The 20369-nt window shown below is 46.5% G+C and overlaps 1 protein-coding gene across 1 annotated transcript; it reads left to right on the top strand.

Annotated features, from left to right (window-relative positions):
* Nucleotides 1-1394: 1394 nt before the first annotated feature.
* On the top strand, nucleotides 1395-19600 carry LOC102447960 (histamine H2 receptor-like). The gene is made up of 4 exons (XM_075930965.1): nucleotides 1395-1511; nucleotides 6754-7050; nucleotides 16025-16201; nucleotides 18805-19600. The coding sequence occupies exons 2-4, from the start codon at nucleotides 6773-6775 to the stop codon at nucleotides 19481-19483; spliced, it is 1134 nt and encodes a 377-aa protein (XP_075787080.1). The 5' UTR covers nucleotides 1395-1511; nucleotides 6754-6772; the 3' UTR covers nucleotides 19484-19600.
* The last annotated feature ends 769 nt before the right edge of the window (nucleotides 19601-20369 follow it).

The raw sequence follows: 20369 nt of genomic DNA on the forward strand, positions 1-20369 counted from the left end.
CATGGGGCTGGCCAGTGACTGACACCAGGGAAGGGGGGGTGTATGGGGCTGGCCAGTGACTGACACCAGGGAAGGGGGGGTGCATGGGGCTGGCCAGTGACTGACACCAGGGAAGGGGGGGGTGCATGGGGCTGGCCAGTGACTGACACCTGGGAAGGGGGGCTGCATGGGGCTGGCCAGTGACTGACACCTGGGAAGGGGGGGTGCATGGGGCTGGCCAGTGACTGACACCTGGGAAGGGGGGGTGCATGGGGCTGGCCAGTGACTGACACCTGGGAAGGGGGGGGTGCATGGGGCTGGCCAGTGACTGACACCAGGGAAGGGGGGGGTGCATGGGGCTGGCCAGTGACTGACACCAGGGAAGGGGGGGGGGTGCATGGGGCTGGCCAGTGAATGACACCAGGGAAGGGGGGGTGCATGGGGCTGGCCAGTGACTGACACCAGGGAAGGGGGGGGGGTGCATGGGGCTGGCCAGTGACTGACACCTGGGAAGGGGGGCTGCATGGGGCTGGCCAGTGACTGACACCTGGGAAGGGGGGGTGCATGGGGCTGGCCAGTGACTGACACCTGGGAAGGGGGGGTGCATGGGGCTGGCCAGTGACTGACACCTGGGAAGGGGGGGGGTGCATGGGGCTGGCCAGTGACTGACACCAGGGAAGGGGGGGGGTGCATGGGGCTGGCCAGTGACTGACACCAGGGAAGGGGGCGTGCATGGGGCTGGCCAGTGACTGACACCTGGGAAGGGGGGCTGCATGGGGCTGGCCAGTGACTGACACCTGGGAAGGGGGGGTGCATGGGGCTGGCCAGTGACTGACACCAGGGAAGGGGGGGGGGGTGCATGGGGCTGGCCAGTGACTGACACCAGGGAAGGGGGGGGTGCATGGGGCTGGCCAGTGACTGACACCAGGGAAGGGGGGGGTGCATGGGGCTGGCCAGTGACTGACACCAGGGAAGGGGGGGGTGCATGGGGCTGGCCAGTGACTGACACCAGGGAAGGGGGGGTGCATGGGGCTGGCCAGTAGTGACTGCCAGGGGCTGAGAGCTATTGCCGGGCTCTGAGTGGGGCCAGCTGGGTACACCCTGGGGCGACACTCCGCTGCCTTCCCTCCCGCCCTGTCCCCGGCCAGCCCAGCAGCCAGCCGCAAGGGCTTCGCCCAGCCCAGCCGGCACTGGACACGGACACGCGTGTCGCTTCGGCGCAGACGCGCCCCCTGGTGGCCCTAGCGGTGAACGCCGCCGCTGGCCGCAGCCGGGAGGGCGCGTGGCGCGTTCTCCGCTGGCTCCAGCCCGCTCGGGGGAGTGGGCAGAGGAGGCGCCTTGCTCGGAGCAGGCGCTGCTGAAACAGAGCCCGAGAGCTGCCCGGGACCGCGTGCGCCCCGGTGCTGCAGCGGGGACGCGTCCCGCGGGCGCCCACTCCCTGATGGCGGAGGAGACGCTGCCGCTCCACCTTGCACGCCCTCTAGGAAGCGACCCTGCAAGAACTTCAAGCCGGGAGCCGTAGGGGCGGAAAGGTGAGTGCCCGGGCTGCCTCCCTTCATTGCTGGGGTGTCCTGCAGAACCTGGCATCGCGTCCTCTGTGTCTCGTACTCGGGTGTGACCCATCCACCGAGCCTTTTCCCCCCAAATGCATCCGCGGAGACAACACATTCAGGACACCGGGAGGAACCAGGCACTTACAATCTAGCCGTGTGGATGTACCTCTTTGTATATGCTTATAGATATAGCTCAGAGCACCGGGACTACTGCTATTGTCTTTGAAAACCTGGTCGGTCAGAGGGGGCAGGGGAGAAAGGCTGTTAGAAAAGGGCAACGTGGCTTTTCTTTTCTGCAGTTATAGGGCACCCTAGTGAGCAAAAGTCAGCTCCCCATGGCTAGTTCCCCTGTGTTCTCCTTCTGTCGCAGAGTGGCATAATTAGCACTCAATTTACAGTTAATGCAAAGTTCAGTGTGGAGGGAATACAGACTGTGTGTGATTTGTATGTGTGTACACAAGGGCAAATCTTGAAAAAGTATTTAGAAGTATGTGCTTCGTATGCATTTGTTTTAACTATGCAGTTGTTTTCATATCCAGATAAAACGCATATGCACACTGTGGGTATGTCCACACCACAGGGGAGATGGAAGCTGCCAGTGTTGATCTTCCAGGGTTTGAATGAGCAGGTCTAGTGAGGAACCTGAGAGGGTGCTCCGGTTGATGCCAGTAGTTCTGTCCATGAGGAGTAAGGGATGTCGAAGGAAGAGTGTGCTCCCTTTGACATCCTGCAGTGTGGACAGAGCCGAAAGTCAAGTTAAGGTACTTCGACTTCAGCTACGCAATTAATGTAGCTGAAGTTGCATATCTTAATTCAACCTTATCCCATAATGTAGACATACCCTGTGGAACCACACTCATTCAAGAAAAAATATTGTGTGGACACAGCAGTTTCCTTAACAATAAATGTCTGACATTAAGGTGCTTGAATTTGAGGGTGTAAATTAGAATATGCATAATTCTTTGGCTCTGGATTTGTAATCCACTATATTGGCATGGACATATTTCAGTGAGTGAAACTTCCTAGGAGATTGCTATATCTGAGCATATTAAGTATGAAATGTTGCATGCCTCGGAGATGAAAACTGTGTTGCTGATATCAGATTATCAGTTTTTTTGCCATGAAAAGAGAAATATGGTTTATGTGGGATGCAAGCAAGCAAACAAAACCTGTCAGTTGTGTTGGATAGGAAGGAAGGCACTGATAATGTGAGGAGGAGGATAGGGTGGGGACAGTGAGAAATGCGCTCCCAGGAAGTTTCACTCGCTGCAATATGTCTGTGTCAACAAAGTGGTTTGCTAATCAAGAGCCGAAAGTAGGAGTGTGCATAGTCTAATTTAAACCTTCAAGGTCAAGAGGCTAAATGTCACAGATTTACCTGCCCAGGGGTTTGTATGAAGGATGTCTGAATGTTTGTGGGAACAGGGGATAGTTGGCTGTGTGCATGAACAGTCACGCATGAACCCCTGCTACATTAGAAGCTGAAGGCTGTGGTATTGATGGAAAGGTAATTTTCCCATGAGGGCTTAGATTTTGACATAGCTGTTCAGTTAACAGTCAGCTCCTCCTAGACTATTGAAGTGCATGAAATTGGAAAGAACAGCTGTTCTATAGTGGCAATCAGAACTGAAAATGTAAATATCAGTGCGACAGTTATTTGGGGGTTCTTAATTCCTCTTAGTGATCCTTCTAGTACCTACACTGGCACAAGTTCCCTGTGACTTGCACGGCCATTTAATTTACAGGTAAACTTTGAAGTATTGGTTTGAAACAAAAAAATCTTTTTTGGATTCCTGGCCATCCAAGGGACTGTCTTGCTTTCCCAGCACGTGGTATTTTGGCAGCAGAAATCATGTGAGGCAGATTACAGACTGGTGAAGGTCTGGGTCACCCTTGCCTGCAACTTTGGGTGCCTTTCAATGCCTTGCTGCAGTAATACCGCCCTGCACTGTTCACAAACAGCCCCCACTTTGCAGGTCATACCCTGCATGTCTGTGTGTAAGTGCAGCCTGTCTGCCATGCCTGGTCACACTCTGGCTCTCACCATCCTTGGTTCTACTGCAGGGTGACCCCAACACATCCCTCTGCCCTGAATGTCCCTCCAGATCCTGTACTGGCCAGTCTTCTCCAAGACAGCGCAAAGTACTTTAAGTCCAGTATTCTTTAAACAGAGTAAGACTCCTACTTAAATCTCAAATAGTTATTCAGACACCTCAATGTAAACACACTGGATTAGAAAAAAGCAGTAAAACAAATTGGTTAACTACAAAGAGAAATTTTGAGCACAAATAATGAGGCATAAAGCCAGAAATGTTTACCAGAAAAATAAAGGGAAGATTTATACTATTACCTACTTAAACAGTATCAGAGTCAAGCAGTTTCTCGCCACATGATTTCAAGTATTTTAGGGTATATCTACACAGCAGCGTTATTTCAGAATAACTTATATTATTCTGAAATAACAAAGAGCACATCTGCACAGCAAGCCATTATTCCAAAATAATGGCAAGCTGGAAGACGTCTTACTCTGACCCCTGTAGCCCTCATTTCACAAGGAGTAAGGCAAGTCAAAGGAAGCGTTCCTGTTGTGTAGATCTCACCAAAAGTCAATTTAAGGTATTTTGACTTCAGCTATGCAATTGACGTAGCTGAAGTTGTGTAGCTTAATTTGACTTTTCCCCAGCTGTGTAGATGTGCCCTTAGTGACCAAACCCTGTAGGTCAGGACCTGTATGCACGGTGAATATTTCTTTGGTCACTTCAGATGCAGTGAATGGGATGGGAAAGGAGAGAGGGCAAGGAGTGTCTTTGGGGATTTGTCCCTCCTTTTTATAGTTTCAGACCCCCTCTTGACAAACATTTCTAAAAGGGGACTAGGGCATGGAAGCATAGAATCATAGAATACTAGGACTGGAAGGGACCTCGAGAGGTCATCGAGTCCAGTCCCCTGCCCTCATGGCAGGACCAAATACTGTCTAGACCATCCCTGATAGACATTTATCTAACCTACTCTTAAATATCTCCAGAGATGAGGATTCCACAACCTCCCTGAGCAATTTATTCCAGTGTTTGACCACCCTGACAGTTAGGAACTTTTTCCTAATGTCCAACCTAAACCTCCCTTGCTGCAGTTTAAGCCCATTGCTTCTTGTCTATCCTCAGAGGCCAAGATGAACAAGTTTTCTCCCTCCTCCTTATGATACCCTTTTAGATACCTGAAAACTGCTATCATGTCCCCCCTCAGTCTTTTCTTTTCTAAACTAAACAAACCCAATTCCTTCAGCCTTCCTTCATAGGTCATGTTCTCTAGACCTTTAATCATTCTCGTTGCTCTTCTCTGGACCCTTTCCAATTTTTCCACATCTTTCTTGAAATGCGGTGCCCAGAACTGGACACAATACTCCAATTGAGGCCTAACCAACGCAGAGTAGAGTGGAAGAATGACTTCTCGTGTCTTGCTCACAACACACCTGTTAATACATCCCAGAATCATGTTTGCTTTCTTTGCAACAGCATCACACTGCTGACTCATATTTAACTTGTGGTCCACTATAACCCCTAGATCCCTTTCCAGACCTTCGCTTCCCATTTTGTATGTGTGAAACTGATTGTTCCTTCCTAAGTGGAGCACTTTGCATTTGTCTTTATTAAACTTCATCCTATTTATCTCAGACCATTTCTCCAATTTGTCCAGGTCATTTTGAATTATGACCCTATCCTCCAGATTAGTCGCAACCCCTCCCAGCTTGGTATCATCTGCAAACTTAATAAGCATACTTTCTATACCAATATCTAAATTGTTGATGAAGATATTGAACAAAGCTGGTCCCAAAACAGACCCTTGCGGAACCCCACTTGTTATGCCTTTCCAGCAGGATTGTGAACCATTAATAACTACTCTCTGAGTACAGTTATCCAGCCAGTTATGCACCCACCTTATAGTAGAAACAGTAGTTCACTGTTTCTTACCTGATTAAGCTTTTTCTGTTTCCCCTCCTGCTTGATTATTTCTGTTTACTGGTTATATGTAAATTATATGCAGACAGGGTTTGCTAACTCCAGTTTGTTCAGGGCTGTGTTGAATAACATCATACCATAAAATCTTATAATGTCACATAGAATGTTGCTTCATTTTTTAATCAGGACAATATTGACCAGTAAATTATGAGTTTTCAGATGATACCTTATGAGACATGCCTTGTACAAAAATAATTACAATAGTTTGGAGGTTATGAATCCAGAGTTATATGCTGTCACACCTAGAGATTCTCCTGTAACTCGGATGGCTGGATTTGGCTAGCTGAATTTATGGAAGGGAATTCTAGCTGCCGTGACATATGTATGTTCTTAGCCTGTGACTGCAATGTCAGCTATGACTCAGCACCAGAGCAGTACATTTCGATTGATCTGCATCAGATTGGTTTGCACTAACACTTTGACGTGGAAACGGAGCAATTCAGCATTATCAAACTGAAGCAGTTTGAGCTCCAAATCAAAATTGGTGGGAATTTCCATTCTGTGCTAACTTGCAAATGTTCAGTTTTCCATTATGATTCAGAACAAAAATAAGTGTCAAAAATGTCAGAATTTCCTCCTAAATAGCTCTAGCCATAAATGCACATTATGTCACCATTCTGATCACTACTGGGAACCAAACTAGGGAACCTCTCCAAGTAAGAGCATAAACCTCTAGAGCTTGATTTCAAGGACCAAATTCCTTGACTAGGAGCTGTAGCAGATCCATTTTGTCAGTGGCTTGTGCATAGAAGGGGGCACATGCTGAACAATGGGCTATCCAGCCTACTCAAAAAACTCTTCTCTAGTTCCTTGACAATGACTAAGGTGATAATGAGAAAATATTTTACTTGCCTGTCAAATAAGATGACTCGCTGCAGGTGAGTGAGATCTAGCAAGGCTGCTCTAATTCTAAATTTCCATGGCTTTTCCCCCCAGCCTAATGATGTGCTTTTCATTCACAGGAGGGCTTTTAATTTTCATGATGCATGTCAGCCTGTGTGGTACATATCTAACCTTATCGTTGGGATGAGAAGCACCCTCCTGTGAATCGGTAACAATGACACAGGGATGGCAGATTGCTCATGAGGGTGCGTGGGACTTTTTAAGTGAATGAGGCATAATTATAGTTTTCATCTCTTCTTTCTTGGACAGGGAATTAATTTGCTTTGAAGCCTGTAGGTTTTCTTTTTTCTTTTCTGCTCCAGGCCTGCACCCTGGGGGAAGATGCTGATGGACAAAAACGTATCGTCGTTTCCCAACATCTCTTCCACAGCCCTGTCCTTGGTAAGAAGAGAGGGCAACTGGACAGGGGCAGGAACTGGTCTCCGGGAGGTGGCTGTTGGCCTGATACTCACCTTTATAGACTTGATCACTCTGTTTGGGAACACGGTGGTTTTTATCTGCCCCGTGGTGGAGAAGAGGCTGCGCACCGCAACTTACATGTTTATTATGTCCTTAGCCATGGCAGATCTCCTTGTTGCTTGTCTGGTCATGCCGTTTAGGTAAGCACCGCTTGTAAGGTAAGACCTGCTTGTAATGCATGTATTTGATGGTACAGTATTTGGTAGCACTTAACGTAGTGGCTACTATGTATAAGGCAAGGGTAATGGTCTAATAGAGGGGGGATAGAAATCAGGATGCCTGGGGCCAGCCAATCCCAGCTCTGCTACAAACTCACCATGGGTCTCTCACTTCACCTCCCTGTATCTCAGACTCTCTATAATGTACACTCAGGGTATGTCGACGCTGCAGCCTGGCGTTGGCTCTGCTTCAGCTAGCACACTAAAATCAGCAGTGTAGCTGTGGGTAGCACTAGCAGCTGTATACATACCAGTGGGGTCCGAACAGATTTGCACTCAGCCAGCTCCCATCTGAAGTGTAGATGTACTCTTGTTCCCTCAGGGACCAGTTTGGTGTTCCTTGCGAGCATACGGAAACCACTGGAGGCAATGGGAGTTTTGAGTGTTCAAGGAAAACGTGATCAGGCTCTCAGCTAAGTCCTGTCTTGAATTTAATAATGATAATATTTCCATTAAGATAAAGGTATTGGATCAGATTGTTTCCTTATTTACACTCATGTAAATTGGGAGCAAGTCAACTGAATTCCACTCAGTGGAGTCTGAAACCAGTGGGAGAAAAAAAACCTGAGCCTTTATATTCAGAGAAACCCATATAACGCCTGGATTTTTAACCTGACATACTTTAAAAATTATATCATCTTGTCCTATTTTTATCCCAGTCATTCCCTCTTTCATATTACTTCTACCCCAATCCAAACAGCACTAAAGGAGTGGAGTGGCGTTCTTGAAAAATAAATGCTTTACCTCCATTGGCAGACTAGAACATTTTCTGTTATTTTCAGCTATCTGAATCCGCTTGTGATTTATAAACTGAAAACTGAAAAAAAACCTGTTGTGTTGAAAACTTTTGAGAAGACAGAAGTGACCAGGATTATGTTTCAGGATTGCTTTCCTTTATTATTGCATCCTCACTACACTTTCACTGGTGAAAACAAATTTATGGCTAAAATTATTAACATGAGGATGAAAATACTAAGGGGGGATTAGACCAATTATTTAGACCTTTTAGTCTGGATTCACCACTACACTCTGCCTGTATTGCTCTCTCGTGATGCAAAATGGCCATAAAACCCAATTAAACCATCTGGTTAAACAATTCACATCTGCTTCCAGACATCAGAGCATTGAAAAGCTGCCAAAGTCTACAAGTGAATCTGGCCCTTCTCCGTAAGTTTAAACCCTGATGTATAAGAAGTAAGGCAACTATGTTAAAATAATGTGGATCTGAATGGATTTCCAAGCAAAGAGTGAGCCACAGTTTGAGTGGAAGCCTATGAAATATTGGCTGAGGAAAACAAAAACAGTGTGAGAAGAGAGTTAAAGTTACCCTTTCCAACAGTATTAATAGACTGTCATAGTAACTCAGAAAAATCTCAGTTCAGGTTCCAACTACAGCTGTTAGCAACATTTTCTGTAATCTGTTTCATCCAAGCTTCAAAGGTACCACAAAACTTTCATCAGGAAGGTTTTGGGGCACAGGGGGATGAGTGAGTGTGATTCTCCCGGGAGGTTAGCATACTTGGGAGTGGAAGGTGGCAGACCAAGGGTCAAGTTCTTGCTCTAACTAATTTAGAGTGCTCTGGGATGAAAAATTGGGCTCTAAATCTGGCAGAGGGGGGACGTGAACTCAGGGCTTCCTTGTTCTAGGCCATTACCAGGATCAACATGCTTCTGTTTTCATGCAGATGTTCAACAATTTGGGTTTCCTTCTAAGGCAGGACATAATCAAATTTCAAAACCTTGACTATTGCCACAAAATGCAATGGTCATCCTCTGGTCAGCTCTTCTTACAGACTCATCACTGCCACCACCCTGGGATCTCTTTCCGCCTTCAGGTCAGCTTTGTTGGCCATATGAAGCCCAACAGCACCAGCTTGGGGAGTATGATGGAATAACCCACCACCCTCCTTCCGGCCCATGGGAAGTCATTGGGAATATTGGGGATGACTTCACTGGGAACAGGATTAGGGACTCTATATTATTTACACCGGGATTCTCATTATGTGCTGGGGGAGTTGGGGGGAACAGAGCACACTTTTGGTATACAGGCCCTGTACGTGACATGGCCCCCGGACATGTCAGCAGGTGGTTCCTCACAGAATGAAGCTGGCCAGAGGTTCATGGCTGGTGCATGGTTCAGGATCAAGCCAAAATGGCACAAGAACAGGATCGCAGATGGCAGAGAGAGCGGGATCACGATTTGCTGCCTGACTCTGAGAGGCAGGGTGGGTAGAGTCAGGCAGTCGCTGGCAGTTACATACTCGCAGCAGTGTAAGGTGGTTGCCAGGCTGGGCCTACACACCCGCTGGCTTCCTCTGCGGTGGGGACTGGCTGTGATCAGAGCTCGGCTGTTGCGAGTCCCTCCTACTGGGAACACAAATTAATCGTGGAATCCTTGCGCCAGAGCTGAGCTGGGGCTTTCCTGATGGTGACCATGCCAAAGGGAGCCAGGGTAATGCCAGCCGGCTGGAGCAGGGAAAGCGGTATCTCAGACAAAGGAGAACTAAAAGCAGCCATTACCGCGTCTCCAACGGGAGCGTGCTTCTAGCAGCCTCACTGCCCACCACTGCTTCCTCAGGCTCTCTGTTACCACCAGGTCCCTGTTTCAGCCCAGAGAAGAGGATCTACTGTCCCTCCGGCTCCCCTCAGTTTAGTCTCCCTCTCTGAAAACTCCACCCTGGAAGTGTAGCGCACTGTCTCCCCTGCCTTCTTCCCAGTGCTGAGGGCTAGGGTTGCCAAATACCTTCACAAAAATCCCAAACATGGTGGGGAAAAAAATTGGTTGAGCAAAAAAACAAAGCAAAACAAAACAAACAAAAAACGGAGAAAAAAAAAAGAGGTCGCTGGGGGAAAATGTCCCCGCCGGCCTTCCATCCAAGAAAAACAGAAAATACCGGACATTTTACATGTCCTGTATTTTCTGGTTTTTTACCAGACAGAAGACACAATTACCGGACTGTCCGGGTGAAAACCGGACACCTGGCAACCCTACCAGTGAGGGCTTCTCTGTCATGTCTCCTTTGGAGTTTGCAGTAGGGACAAGTCACCTGGGCCTTCTCTGGTGGTGGGTTAACAACCCCCAGAACCTCCCCAGATACCGCAGGCTTCCTGCTCCCACAACAGACAAATCCTAGCCTGCCCTCTCCATCAGATGCTCTTCTTGCCCCATGCCTGGCCCATAAGCATATTGCAGTCCTCTGGCCTTCCCCCATTCTTCCTGAAGCTGGGACGGTCCCCTCCTGGACCTTCATCCTTAAGGGCAACAAGAGCTCTCCTTGGCAAGACCTTCCTACTTACCCTACTACCCACATGCCCTCTCTGCCTCCCACCTGTGACACAGCCTCCCTGAGTTGAGGGAGCAGACGTGCTAAAGTGAGCATGGCCATGCAGTAGCCAGGATGGGGGGAGGAGAGAGCATTTCCCAAGTAAGCTCACACTCTTCCCCCTCAAATTAGGAGGAAGTACCCCCCACAGCAGCGGGAGGGGCTTTCTTCCCCACAAAGGAGGAGCGAAGAATTCAGCGTGTTGAGTCAGCAACAGAACTGAACGCAGAGGGGGTGGAGGATTCTCACCTCTCAGGGCATGGAGGTAACCAAAAAAGCTGAGGAAACGGTCTGTGTTTACGTCTTGTACGGAAGAGGAGTAATGCTTGTAGGCTGAGAATACAAAGGGGCGGGGGGATTGTTGGTAGATGGCATTTCAAGTGGGGAAGTATTTCCATGACAACCAATGGTTTAATTATACAGCTAGAGAGAAAATAATCCACTCGGGTGAGAGACACCACAACAATCAGGAACACGAGAAGGGGAACTTGCCAGGCAGGGTGCCATTTGGAGCACTGCAGGGGTCCAGCTATCAGAGTTTTATTTCTGGGCGGAGGGAGGGGGGGCAGGGGAGCTGAGCTACTGCATGTCTCAGGGCATTAGGAGGCTGGAAGACTCGGACACAGCACATTAAAGGGCTGCAGACAATAGGCATCACTGTGATCAGCCGGCACCAAATCCAGAAACGTTTGCCTCCAAACTGCACTTCCGCCAACAGAGACTCTCCATGAGGTCCCAGCAGTAGAAGGGCTCTGTACCATGCAAATCAGTCACTGGGGGGAACGAGTTCAGAGCAATGTGTTAGTGAGGAGCCCAGCACAACACCCTCGGGTTGGGAAAGGAGAGGTGCAAACACGCCTCGGGCAGCAACGTGTGCTCCTTCGTGGAGGAGCTGAGCCGCCACCGAAGGGTGCCCATCAGCTATTTGAGCAGTTAGCTGTATTGCCCGTGCACTGGGAGCTGCCGTTTTAAGGGGTGAAATGCCCTGCTGAGATGAGGCAGAGAAGGAGCTGGCTGGACATTCTGATTATGGGCAACCAGCACACCAAGCATTTTCAAATAAAGTACTCCACTTAGCAATTCTGAATGCGGTGCAATGAATGGGGGAGGAGGGGGTCTGTTGTTCCCTACATCAACTCCTGCCTCTCTCCCTCCCTCCCTCCCTCCCTCCCTCCCTCCCTCCCAGTGCCTCTTGAAGGCTGGGGAGCCACTACCCAGCAGCCAGTTTTTAAGAGTGGGGGCCCAGGCCTAAGGCAGGCTCTCTACTGGCCTTAGCTTTGCATGGCTCCCAGAAGCAGCTGCAGGTCCCTGTAGCACCTAGGCACATGAGCAGCTAGGGAGGCTCTATGCATTGCCTCCACCCCCTCCCCCGCCCTCAACGTGCTGGCTCTACAGCTCCCATTGGCTGGGAACTGCGGCCAATGGGAGCTGTGGGGGCAGTGAAGGCAGCATGCAGAGCCTCACTGGCCATTCATGTGCCTAGGGGCTGCCAGAACCTGACAGCTGCTCCCTGGGAGCTACAGTAAGCACCACCGGGACCCTTCATCCTGACGCCCTTCCCGCATCTCTGCTCCATACCTCAGGCCAGAGTCCCCTCCCAGACTCCAAACCTCTCATCCCCAGCATCACCCTAAAGCCTGCACCCTTCTCATTCACCTCAACCCCCTGCTCCACGCCAGTAAAAGTGAGTGGGGACAGGGCATCAGAGAAGGGGTGGAGCAGAGTTGGGCCTCAGTGAAGGGATGGGAGAGGAGGGTCCCCCTCAAAAATTAAAGTGAAAACAGGGGTCCTTAGGTTGCTAAAATGTGAGAACAACTAGGCTGGAGCATAATTTCAACATAAATAGATTTTGCCTGCGATATCACCCGTACTTATATCTCACACTGATTGTGCATCTTGACAAGCCATGTGCTTTTTGTGGATCTGCACATGCTACCCTTTATGGATAAATATCCAGTCAGATGGGAGCTTGGCATAACAACTTTGTCAGACTGGAAGTGAGATTTGCTTGCAAAGAAACAGGGGAACCATTGCTAAAGGTTCTCTGTGTCTCAGATTCCCAGAATGATGACATTCCCTGTATGCACTTAGCTCAGGTACTATGGGCATTTCATATGGAGATTTAAAGTCTATAGAGACCCTCTATCAAGCTGCATGGCAGCTTTGGGGTAGAACCAACATTGTCTTAGATGAGTGAGCTGGCTAGCATATTCCACAGGAAACAGGAGTGGAGTTAGTTTCCCCAACTCTCCAGCTTGGCTGTGTCACCTTTCACCTCCTGCATTGAGCAGAGAAGCTACTGCACTGTTTTGTTCATTAGCACATGCCAAAAAGCAGGAACCTGTACAATACAGTGGAAGGGAACAATCAGTTCTTTCTAATCAGCTTTAGGGAAAAAAGAGTGGGTTAGTTAGAGAGACAAAGGGACCCTCATACAAATCTTCATTGGATTTCAGACTAGTGATGCAGCAAGAAGGTTACAAAATATATAGCTCATACATACTGTCAGGCAGTATCTACATTTTCCAAGCATTACATAATACAGGTTGATCCTCTCTTGTCTAGTATCAGAGGGGTAGCCGTGTTAGTCTGAATCTGCAAAAGCGGTGAGGAGTCCTGTGGCACCTTATAGACTAACTGAAGTGTTAGAGCATAAGCTTTCGTGGGCAAAGACCCACTTCATAGAATCATATGACTGGAAGGGACCTCGAGAGGTCATCGAGTTCAGCCCCCCGCCCTCAAGGCAGGACCAAGCTCCGTCTACACCATCCCTGACAGATGTCTATCTAACCTGTTCTTAAATATCTCCAGAGAGGGAGATTCCACCACCTCCCTTGGCAATTTATTCCAATATTTGACCACCCTGACAGTTAGGAATTTTTTCCTAATGTCCAATCTAAACCTCCCCTGCTGCACTTTAAGCCCATTACTCCTTGTCCTGTCCTCAGAAACCAAGAGGAACAAATTTTCTCCTTCCTCCTTGTGACACCCTTTTAGATATTTGAAAACCGCTATCATGTCCCCCCTTAATCTTCTTTTTTCCAAACTAAACAAGCCCAGTTCATGAAGCCTGGCTTCATAGGTCATGTTTTCTAGACCTTTAATCATTCTTGTCGCTCTTCTCTGTACCCTTTCCAATTTCTCCACATCTTTCTTGAAATGTGGTGCCCAGAACTGGACACAGTACTCCAGCTGAGGCCTAACTAGTGCAGAGTAGAGCAGCAGAATGACTTCACGAGTTTTGCTTACAACACACCTGTTGATACAACCTAGAATCATATTTTCTTTTTTTGCAACAGCATCACACTGTTGACTCATATTCAACTTGTGGTCCACTATGACCCCTAGATCCCTTTCCGCCATGCTCCTTCCTAGACAGTCGCTTCCCATCTTGTATGTATGGAACTGATTGTTCCTTCCTAAGTGGAGCACTTTGCATTTCTCTTTATTAAACTTCATCCTGTTTACCTCTGACCATTTCTCTAACTTGCTAAGGTCATTTTGAATTATGTCCCTATCCTCCAAAGAAGTTGCAACCCCACCCAGTTTGGTATCATCTGCAAACTTAATAAGCGTACTCTCTATCCCAATATCTACATCATTGATGAAGATATTGAACAGTACAGGTCCCAAAACAGACCCTTGCGGAACTCCACTTGTTATCCCTTTCCAGCAGGATTTAGCACCGTTAACAACAACTCTCTGACTACGGTTATCCAGCCAATTATGCACCCACCTTATCGTGGCCCTATCTAAGTTATATTTGCCTAGTTTATCAATAAGAATATCATGCGAGACCGTATCAAATGCCTTACTAAAGTCTAGGTATATGACATTCACTGCTTCTTCCTTATCCACAAGGCTCGTTATCCTATCAAAGAAAGCTATCAGATTAGTTTGGCATGACTTGTTCTTCACAAACCCATGCTGGCTATTCCCTATCACTTTATTACCTTCCAAGTGTTTGCATATGATTTCCTTAATTACCTGCTCCATTATCTTCCCTGGGACAGACCTTAAACTGATGGGTCTGTAGTTTCCTGGGTTGTTCTTATTCCCCTTTTTATAGGTGGGCACAATATTTGCCCTTTTCCAGTCTTCTGGAATCTCCCCTGTCTTCCATGATTTTTCAAAGATCATAACTAAAGGCTCAGATACCTCCTCTATCAGCTCCATGAGTATCCTGGGATGCATTTCATCAGGACCTGGTGACTTGCTGACATCTAACTTTCCTAAGTGATTTTTAACTTTTTCTTTGTGTATCCTATCTTCTAAACTTACCCTCTCTCTGCTTGTATTCACTACGTTAGGCACACCTCCAGACTTCGTCAGATGCATGTCATCTTGTCTCTTGTCTGGTACCCTCAGGATCAAACCAGAGAATTTGCCAAACCATAGAATATTATCTAGCAGCATTATCAACACTTCCACTGCTACCTGGCCTCTTAGAAGACATTTAGGGGTAAATTAGAGTGAAATAACAGCATAGAACACAGAGCCAGGACTGGTGGCTGTCAAACTTTATGGGACCACGGGAAAATTGGTCACACCCATGAAAAGTGAACATTCCAGCCAACTATAATCGTGGCGGACCATGCAGGGTGCCAGACTAGAGAGGTTCAATCTGTAGTACCAGACATCACTACTAAGAACAAGATAACAATAGGTCAGCTAGCAGTGTGGAATCAGATTGGCATCTATACTATGCCTCAAACTCTGTCCTTCCTGCAGTACACTGATACTACAAAGACCTGCGCAGGTGCTTCACTTTACACACTCGGAGTAGTTGCATCAACTTCAGCACTTGAACAGGGCTACTTGCAGTGCCGAGAGTTGAGCATGTGCATAAAGCTTTGCAGGACTGGGGTCTAAAGGACAGGTTTACAAATTCTCCCACTGAAATCAATGAAGCTGCTTTTGGAGTGAAGCACTACATTCTGAAATTTCACCCTTTGTTTTTGTTCCAATTCACAAATGAAAAGACAACATTTCCCATAGAAAGAAAATTCAAAAATATTCCACTTTAAAATAATCACATTTTCCATGTCTAGCTTTAAGGACAGCAGTTTCCATGGTTTGGAACCTGAACAAAATACATGACTGAGGATTTGATCACTTATTAAAATGCAGTTCAAAAACATGAGCTGTTGTGAAGCCTAGTTCTTCCATCTTGGTTCCACAAGTGTCTTCTGGAGGCACTGAAAAAGCCTGTGACAAACATATCAAACCAAAACAAAACAAAAATAAGAGATGATCTGCACTAAAACTGCAACAAGTCAAGGGCTTCCAATAAAACAGTGTTCCAGCTGGTAGCATATGTGAAATCTTAACTGTGTCCTATATCATGCTAAATAGCCTCGGCTGTCAAACTTGAAGATTACTCCCATTTGCCTCCTAGCAAAATTTCATGATGTCAGTGCAATTGCCATATTTTCACTAATCTCACAAACAGGGTACAACATTAACTTGGGTTTGGGGTAAATAGTTTTCTACATAGCAGAAAAAATAACCCCTCTTCAATTTTAACTTCATATTTTGTGCTCTCTTTCTCTCTCTCTCTCACCACCCCACAGCATAATTTATGAGGTGACAGGAATGTGGCTGTTCGGGAAGCTGTTCTGTAAAGTGTGGATCTCTTTTGATGTCATGTTCTGCACAGCGTCCATTGTCACATTGTGCTTTATCAGTCTGGATAGATATTGCTCTGTGGTGACCCCCTACCATTATTCCACAAGGATGTCACGTGGCAGGTGAGTAGACCTCTCAGAAGATTGTGGGAATGGGGGGGAGGTTTTAGGATGTCAGATGTTCCATCATCAGTCCCAATTCCAGGATTTAACAATTATCCTAAAACATGCTAACAGCATGTGAACAGGTCTAACTCGGAGAGATTGTCACTCCTGCTCTTACATCTCAAATTCAAATCTGAGCATTAACTAAGATAAGGAATTGACAGTGAGAATTATTCAGTGGTTAGCATGCTCGCCTGGGATCTGGGAAAGCCTGGTTTGATTCCCTGCTGTGCCACAGGCTTCTTGCGTAACCATGAGCAAGTCACTTAGTCTGGGGAGGATAGCCCTGCCTACCCTCACCGATGTGTGTTGTGAGGCTAAAGAAAGAGTGTGAGACTGTCAACTACTACTCTAATGGAGCCCATACAAGTACCAAGACACAGGCTGCCAAGTCGTATCCTAAACTAGTATCTATGTAAAAAGATTCCAGGATTGTCGTTCTAAAGCCTAGAATGTCTTCACAGTCAGTGTGAAGCAATGGAACTAGCAACAAGCATGACAGAGGTCTTTTGGTTAGAGCATCACCAGGGTCAGGCACCACTGGGGTTCGCTGGCTGTAATTGTCCCAATTTTTAAGTTCTCAGACATTGACTTGATGAATTACACCCATGCAACATACAGGTACAGTTAAGTCATGTATGCAATCTCAGAGGCAACTCAACTAATCACCATCCTTATTCTACAGCTAATTAACATGCAAAATTTTCATTGGTTGTGAGGGAGACCACAGAAATGGTGAATTAATTAGTCCAATTCACACGCACGCCTGACAACATAAGCATTCAGGTATTAGTTTGTTTATAACCAGAAGATTTACCGGGCGTTGCTTGGGACCTTAACTCAATTTTTCTTTTTTGGAAAACACAATGAAAATGCCCATGCTTCATTTAAATCATTGTTCTGGGGTGGGGCTGTAGCTCAGGAGTTCCGTATGCAGGAAAAGGCCAACCCCAGCCATCTCTCACTGCAGTAGCTTGGGGCCAGGTGAGAAGCACCTCTCCATGGTGCCCAAATCCTTCAGAGATTTTATGCAGATGTGGAACATACTATGACCATTCCAGATGAGCCATTTGCAACCACCACTCAAGATCTGATCCATATTTGATAAGCAACCCTTTCCACCATTTAAAGAGCCCTACTCCTATGCTTCTTTGGTGGAGAATATGTGATAATCCCATGCTGACCGGGCCAGAGTGCACTTCTGTGATTGCACCTTTTGAATTAGGAGCATGTTGCAATGACATGAATGGTAACGGTATAGGCTTGATACATCCCTACAAGCACTGTGGAGTCAGTGTGCTCACCAAATGTATGTTAGGAGGTAACGATGCCACAGTGGGTAGAATTAACATAAGAATGACCATACCGTGTCAGCCTAATTGTCCATCTAGCCTAGCAGCTTGTCTTCTGACAGTGATCACTGTCAAATACTTCAGAGGAAATTATCAGAACCAGGCAATTTAGAGTGATCCATCCTCCATCATACAGTCCCAGTGGCTGGTAGTCAGAGGTGTAGGGACACTCCAGACATGGAGTTACATCCCTGACCAACTTGGAGAATAGGTCCATCAATGGCTATCAGCCATGAACTTTTTTTTAAGCTCATTTATATAATTAGCCTTCGTCACATCCCCTGGCAAGGAGTTCCACAGATTGTGTGGTGGGTGAACTACTTCATTTTATTTATTGTAAATCTACTGCCTATAAATTCCATAAGGTGGCCCCAGGTTCTTGTGTTATGTGAAGGGGCAGACATTGCCTTTTTCATTCTCTCAACTCCAATCACAAATTTATAGACTTCTATCATACACTCCCCATTATCTCTTTTCAAAGTTGAACAGACCCAGTCTCTAATCTCTCCTCATATGAAAACTATTCCGTTCCACTAATCACTGTAATTGCCTCGCTCTGTACCTTTTCCAAATCTAACACACCTTTTTTGAGATGTGATGACTAGAATACTGGATACAGTATTCAAGGTGTGGGCATGGTCATGGATTTATCCTAACCGTCTTAACCCAGCAGTTCCAGCGGTGTGGGAAGTTTTAAGCTCCTACCAGTGTTCCATAGGAGAGGGTTACTAGCTACTGGGATGGTTTGGGTATGTCTGACTTTTAAGATGCCCAGGCCCTGCCCTTTGCAACCAACAAACTAGCTAGATCATTCTGGCAAGATAAAATCTCTAGCTAATAGTAGGGCAGAATGTGACCATTTTTTATGTAAACATTTATAAATGTAGTTGGGAAATTAAGAGTATCTCTGAGGGTCCTGCTAAGATGTGGCAAAGTGTTGCAAAGTGCAAACCCTGACACAGACTGGCTTAATTCTAGGTCTAATCCCAATTATCCAGACTTTGGAAATATTCAAATTTGGATCCAAACATTGTCTCTGAGGCTTCTCTACTGTATACTTACCTCTTCAGAGCAATTCAAAAACATTGACTGATCTCCACAAACATACCTGTGGAGTATCAAAGGATGTTAGTGTTAGTGGCTTTCAAAGGATGATCTCAGAATAACCTGTGCTCCCAAGTTTTTACCTTCCTGATCTTCCATTTGCAGGTGCATTGTGATGACGTGTATCGTGTGGGTATACTCATCCCTCATTTCCTTCCTTCCTGTCATGCAAGGCTGGAATGAGATACCCGGTGTTGATTTTGATGCTGGCAAAGAGTGCATCTTTGTCACCAACTGGACTTTTGCCATTGTAGCTTCTGCCCTGGCGTTTTTTGTCCCTTTCATGATTATGTGCAGTATGTATTTCTTCATCTATCGAGCGTCACGACTCAAGGCCACCCGCATCGTGTCTCAGACCCTCGAAATTCACTACCATCCCAACAGCAAGAGGCAGAACAACCTGCAGCTGGAAAACAAAGCCACCCGGACAATTAGCATCATCATCTCCGTCTTCATATTGTGTTGGCTGCCGTATTTTGTGCTGAATGTCTGGCTAGCTGCCAAAGGTGCTGATTCCACAGGCACAGTCCTAGTCGATGCTTTCAAGATCATAACTTGGTTGGGTTATTGCAATTCTACTATCAATCCCATGCTCTATGCCTTTCTGAATCGGGACTTCCAACGGGCTCTGAAGAAACTGTTCATCTGCAGGCGCCGGTCTCAGGTGGATATCGGAGAAGATATGGTTTCAATAGCCACGTTTTCCAAGACCGCTCAAGATCCAGAGTACAGTATTAAAGTGCCAATGCCTACTGGAGTGCTGAAGAGCAAGCACAAACAATAACTTGTTCTGGGTTACTTGTTGCAGGATGTGACCGATGCAGAGTGTGTGGCAATTTATGCATTTTTTGTGGGGGGGAAGGGCAGAGAATTTATTCATTGATTTTTTTTTTTAAAGATTGCGTGCAAAATTACAAATTTACTTTTATTTTGGCTGTGATTCGGGTGAAATGCAAGTAACAGTGTGACTACAAATTGTCCTCTCCTCTCCCTTTGTGCTGTGAACAAAATTAGTAGTGCTTGCTGAAAGAACAGCAAAGGACCTTGATCTTGCAGCTGAGTGGCCATGGCCAATTTGGTTTGTTTTCCATTAAAAATATTAATTCTATATAAATAGCAAAAAAAAGTTGCCTGTGGATGATTCATCCTTCACATTGAAAAAGTAGGCGTGAAAACATGAATTGTGCTCACCAAGCTCCTTCTAGCTTGGATGTACTCTACAGCTGAGTGTGATATGTGCTACCTCATAGCACTTCACTAATGGCCTGCAAAGGCCATTCACTTGTCCTTCAAATGTTTGTGTTATAAGCTCTACTTTACTTGCACTTTTTCAAGGTGACTGCTCGTGTATAAAGTTAATCATGCACTTTATAGGTCCTACCCTATGAATGAAATTCACTCTGGTGCAGAGGGATGGCCCAAGACGCAGCCTCTAGTGACCTCAACAGTGCATTGGTCTTGTGTTGGCTTTTTACATCATGGTAGATTTCACCTGTCTTCTTCAGAAACACACGTGTAGTATGGAAAGTTTATAAGCCCTGCAACTAAGTCTGAGAGACTTAAAATGAGCAAGTATAGAAAGGTAGGAGTGGCTTTCATGCACATGGATTGTGTGTTTAGTTTGTAAGATAGTATAGTGCTGATTCCAGGCAGTGAAGATCTGTGCTTTT

The sequence above is a fragment of the Pelodiscus sinensis genome, chromosome 5, assembly GCF_049634645.1.
Source record: "Pelodiscus sinensis isolate JC-2024 chromosome 5, ASM4963464v1, whole genome shotgun sequence".
Lineage (NCBI taxonomy): Eukaryota > Metazoa > Chordata > Testudines > Trionychidae > Pelodiscus > Pelodiscus sinensis.

Coding starts and splice junctions, on each gene's coding strand:
- LOC102447960 (XM_075930965.1), top strand. CDS start 6,773: ATGCTGATGGACAAAAACGTATCGTCGTTTCCCAACATCTCTTCCACA. Junction 7,051..16,024: donor TGTCTGGTCATGCCGTTTAG/GTAAGCACCGCT, acceptor ACCACCCCACAG/CATAATTTATGAGGTGACAG. Junction 16,202..18,804: donor ACAAGGATGTCACGTGGCAG/GTGAGTAGACCT, acceptor TTCCATTTGCAG/GTGCATTGTGATGACGTGTA.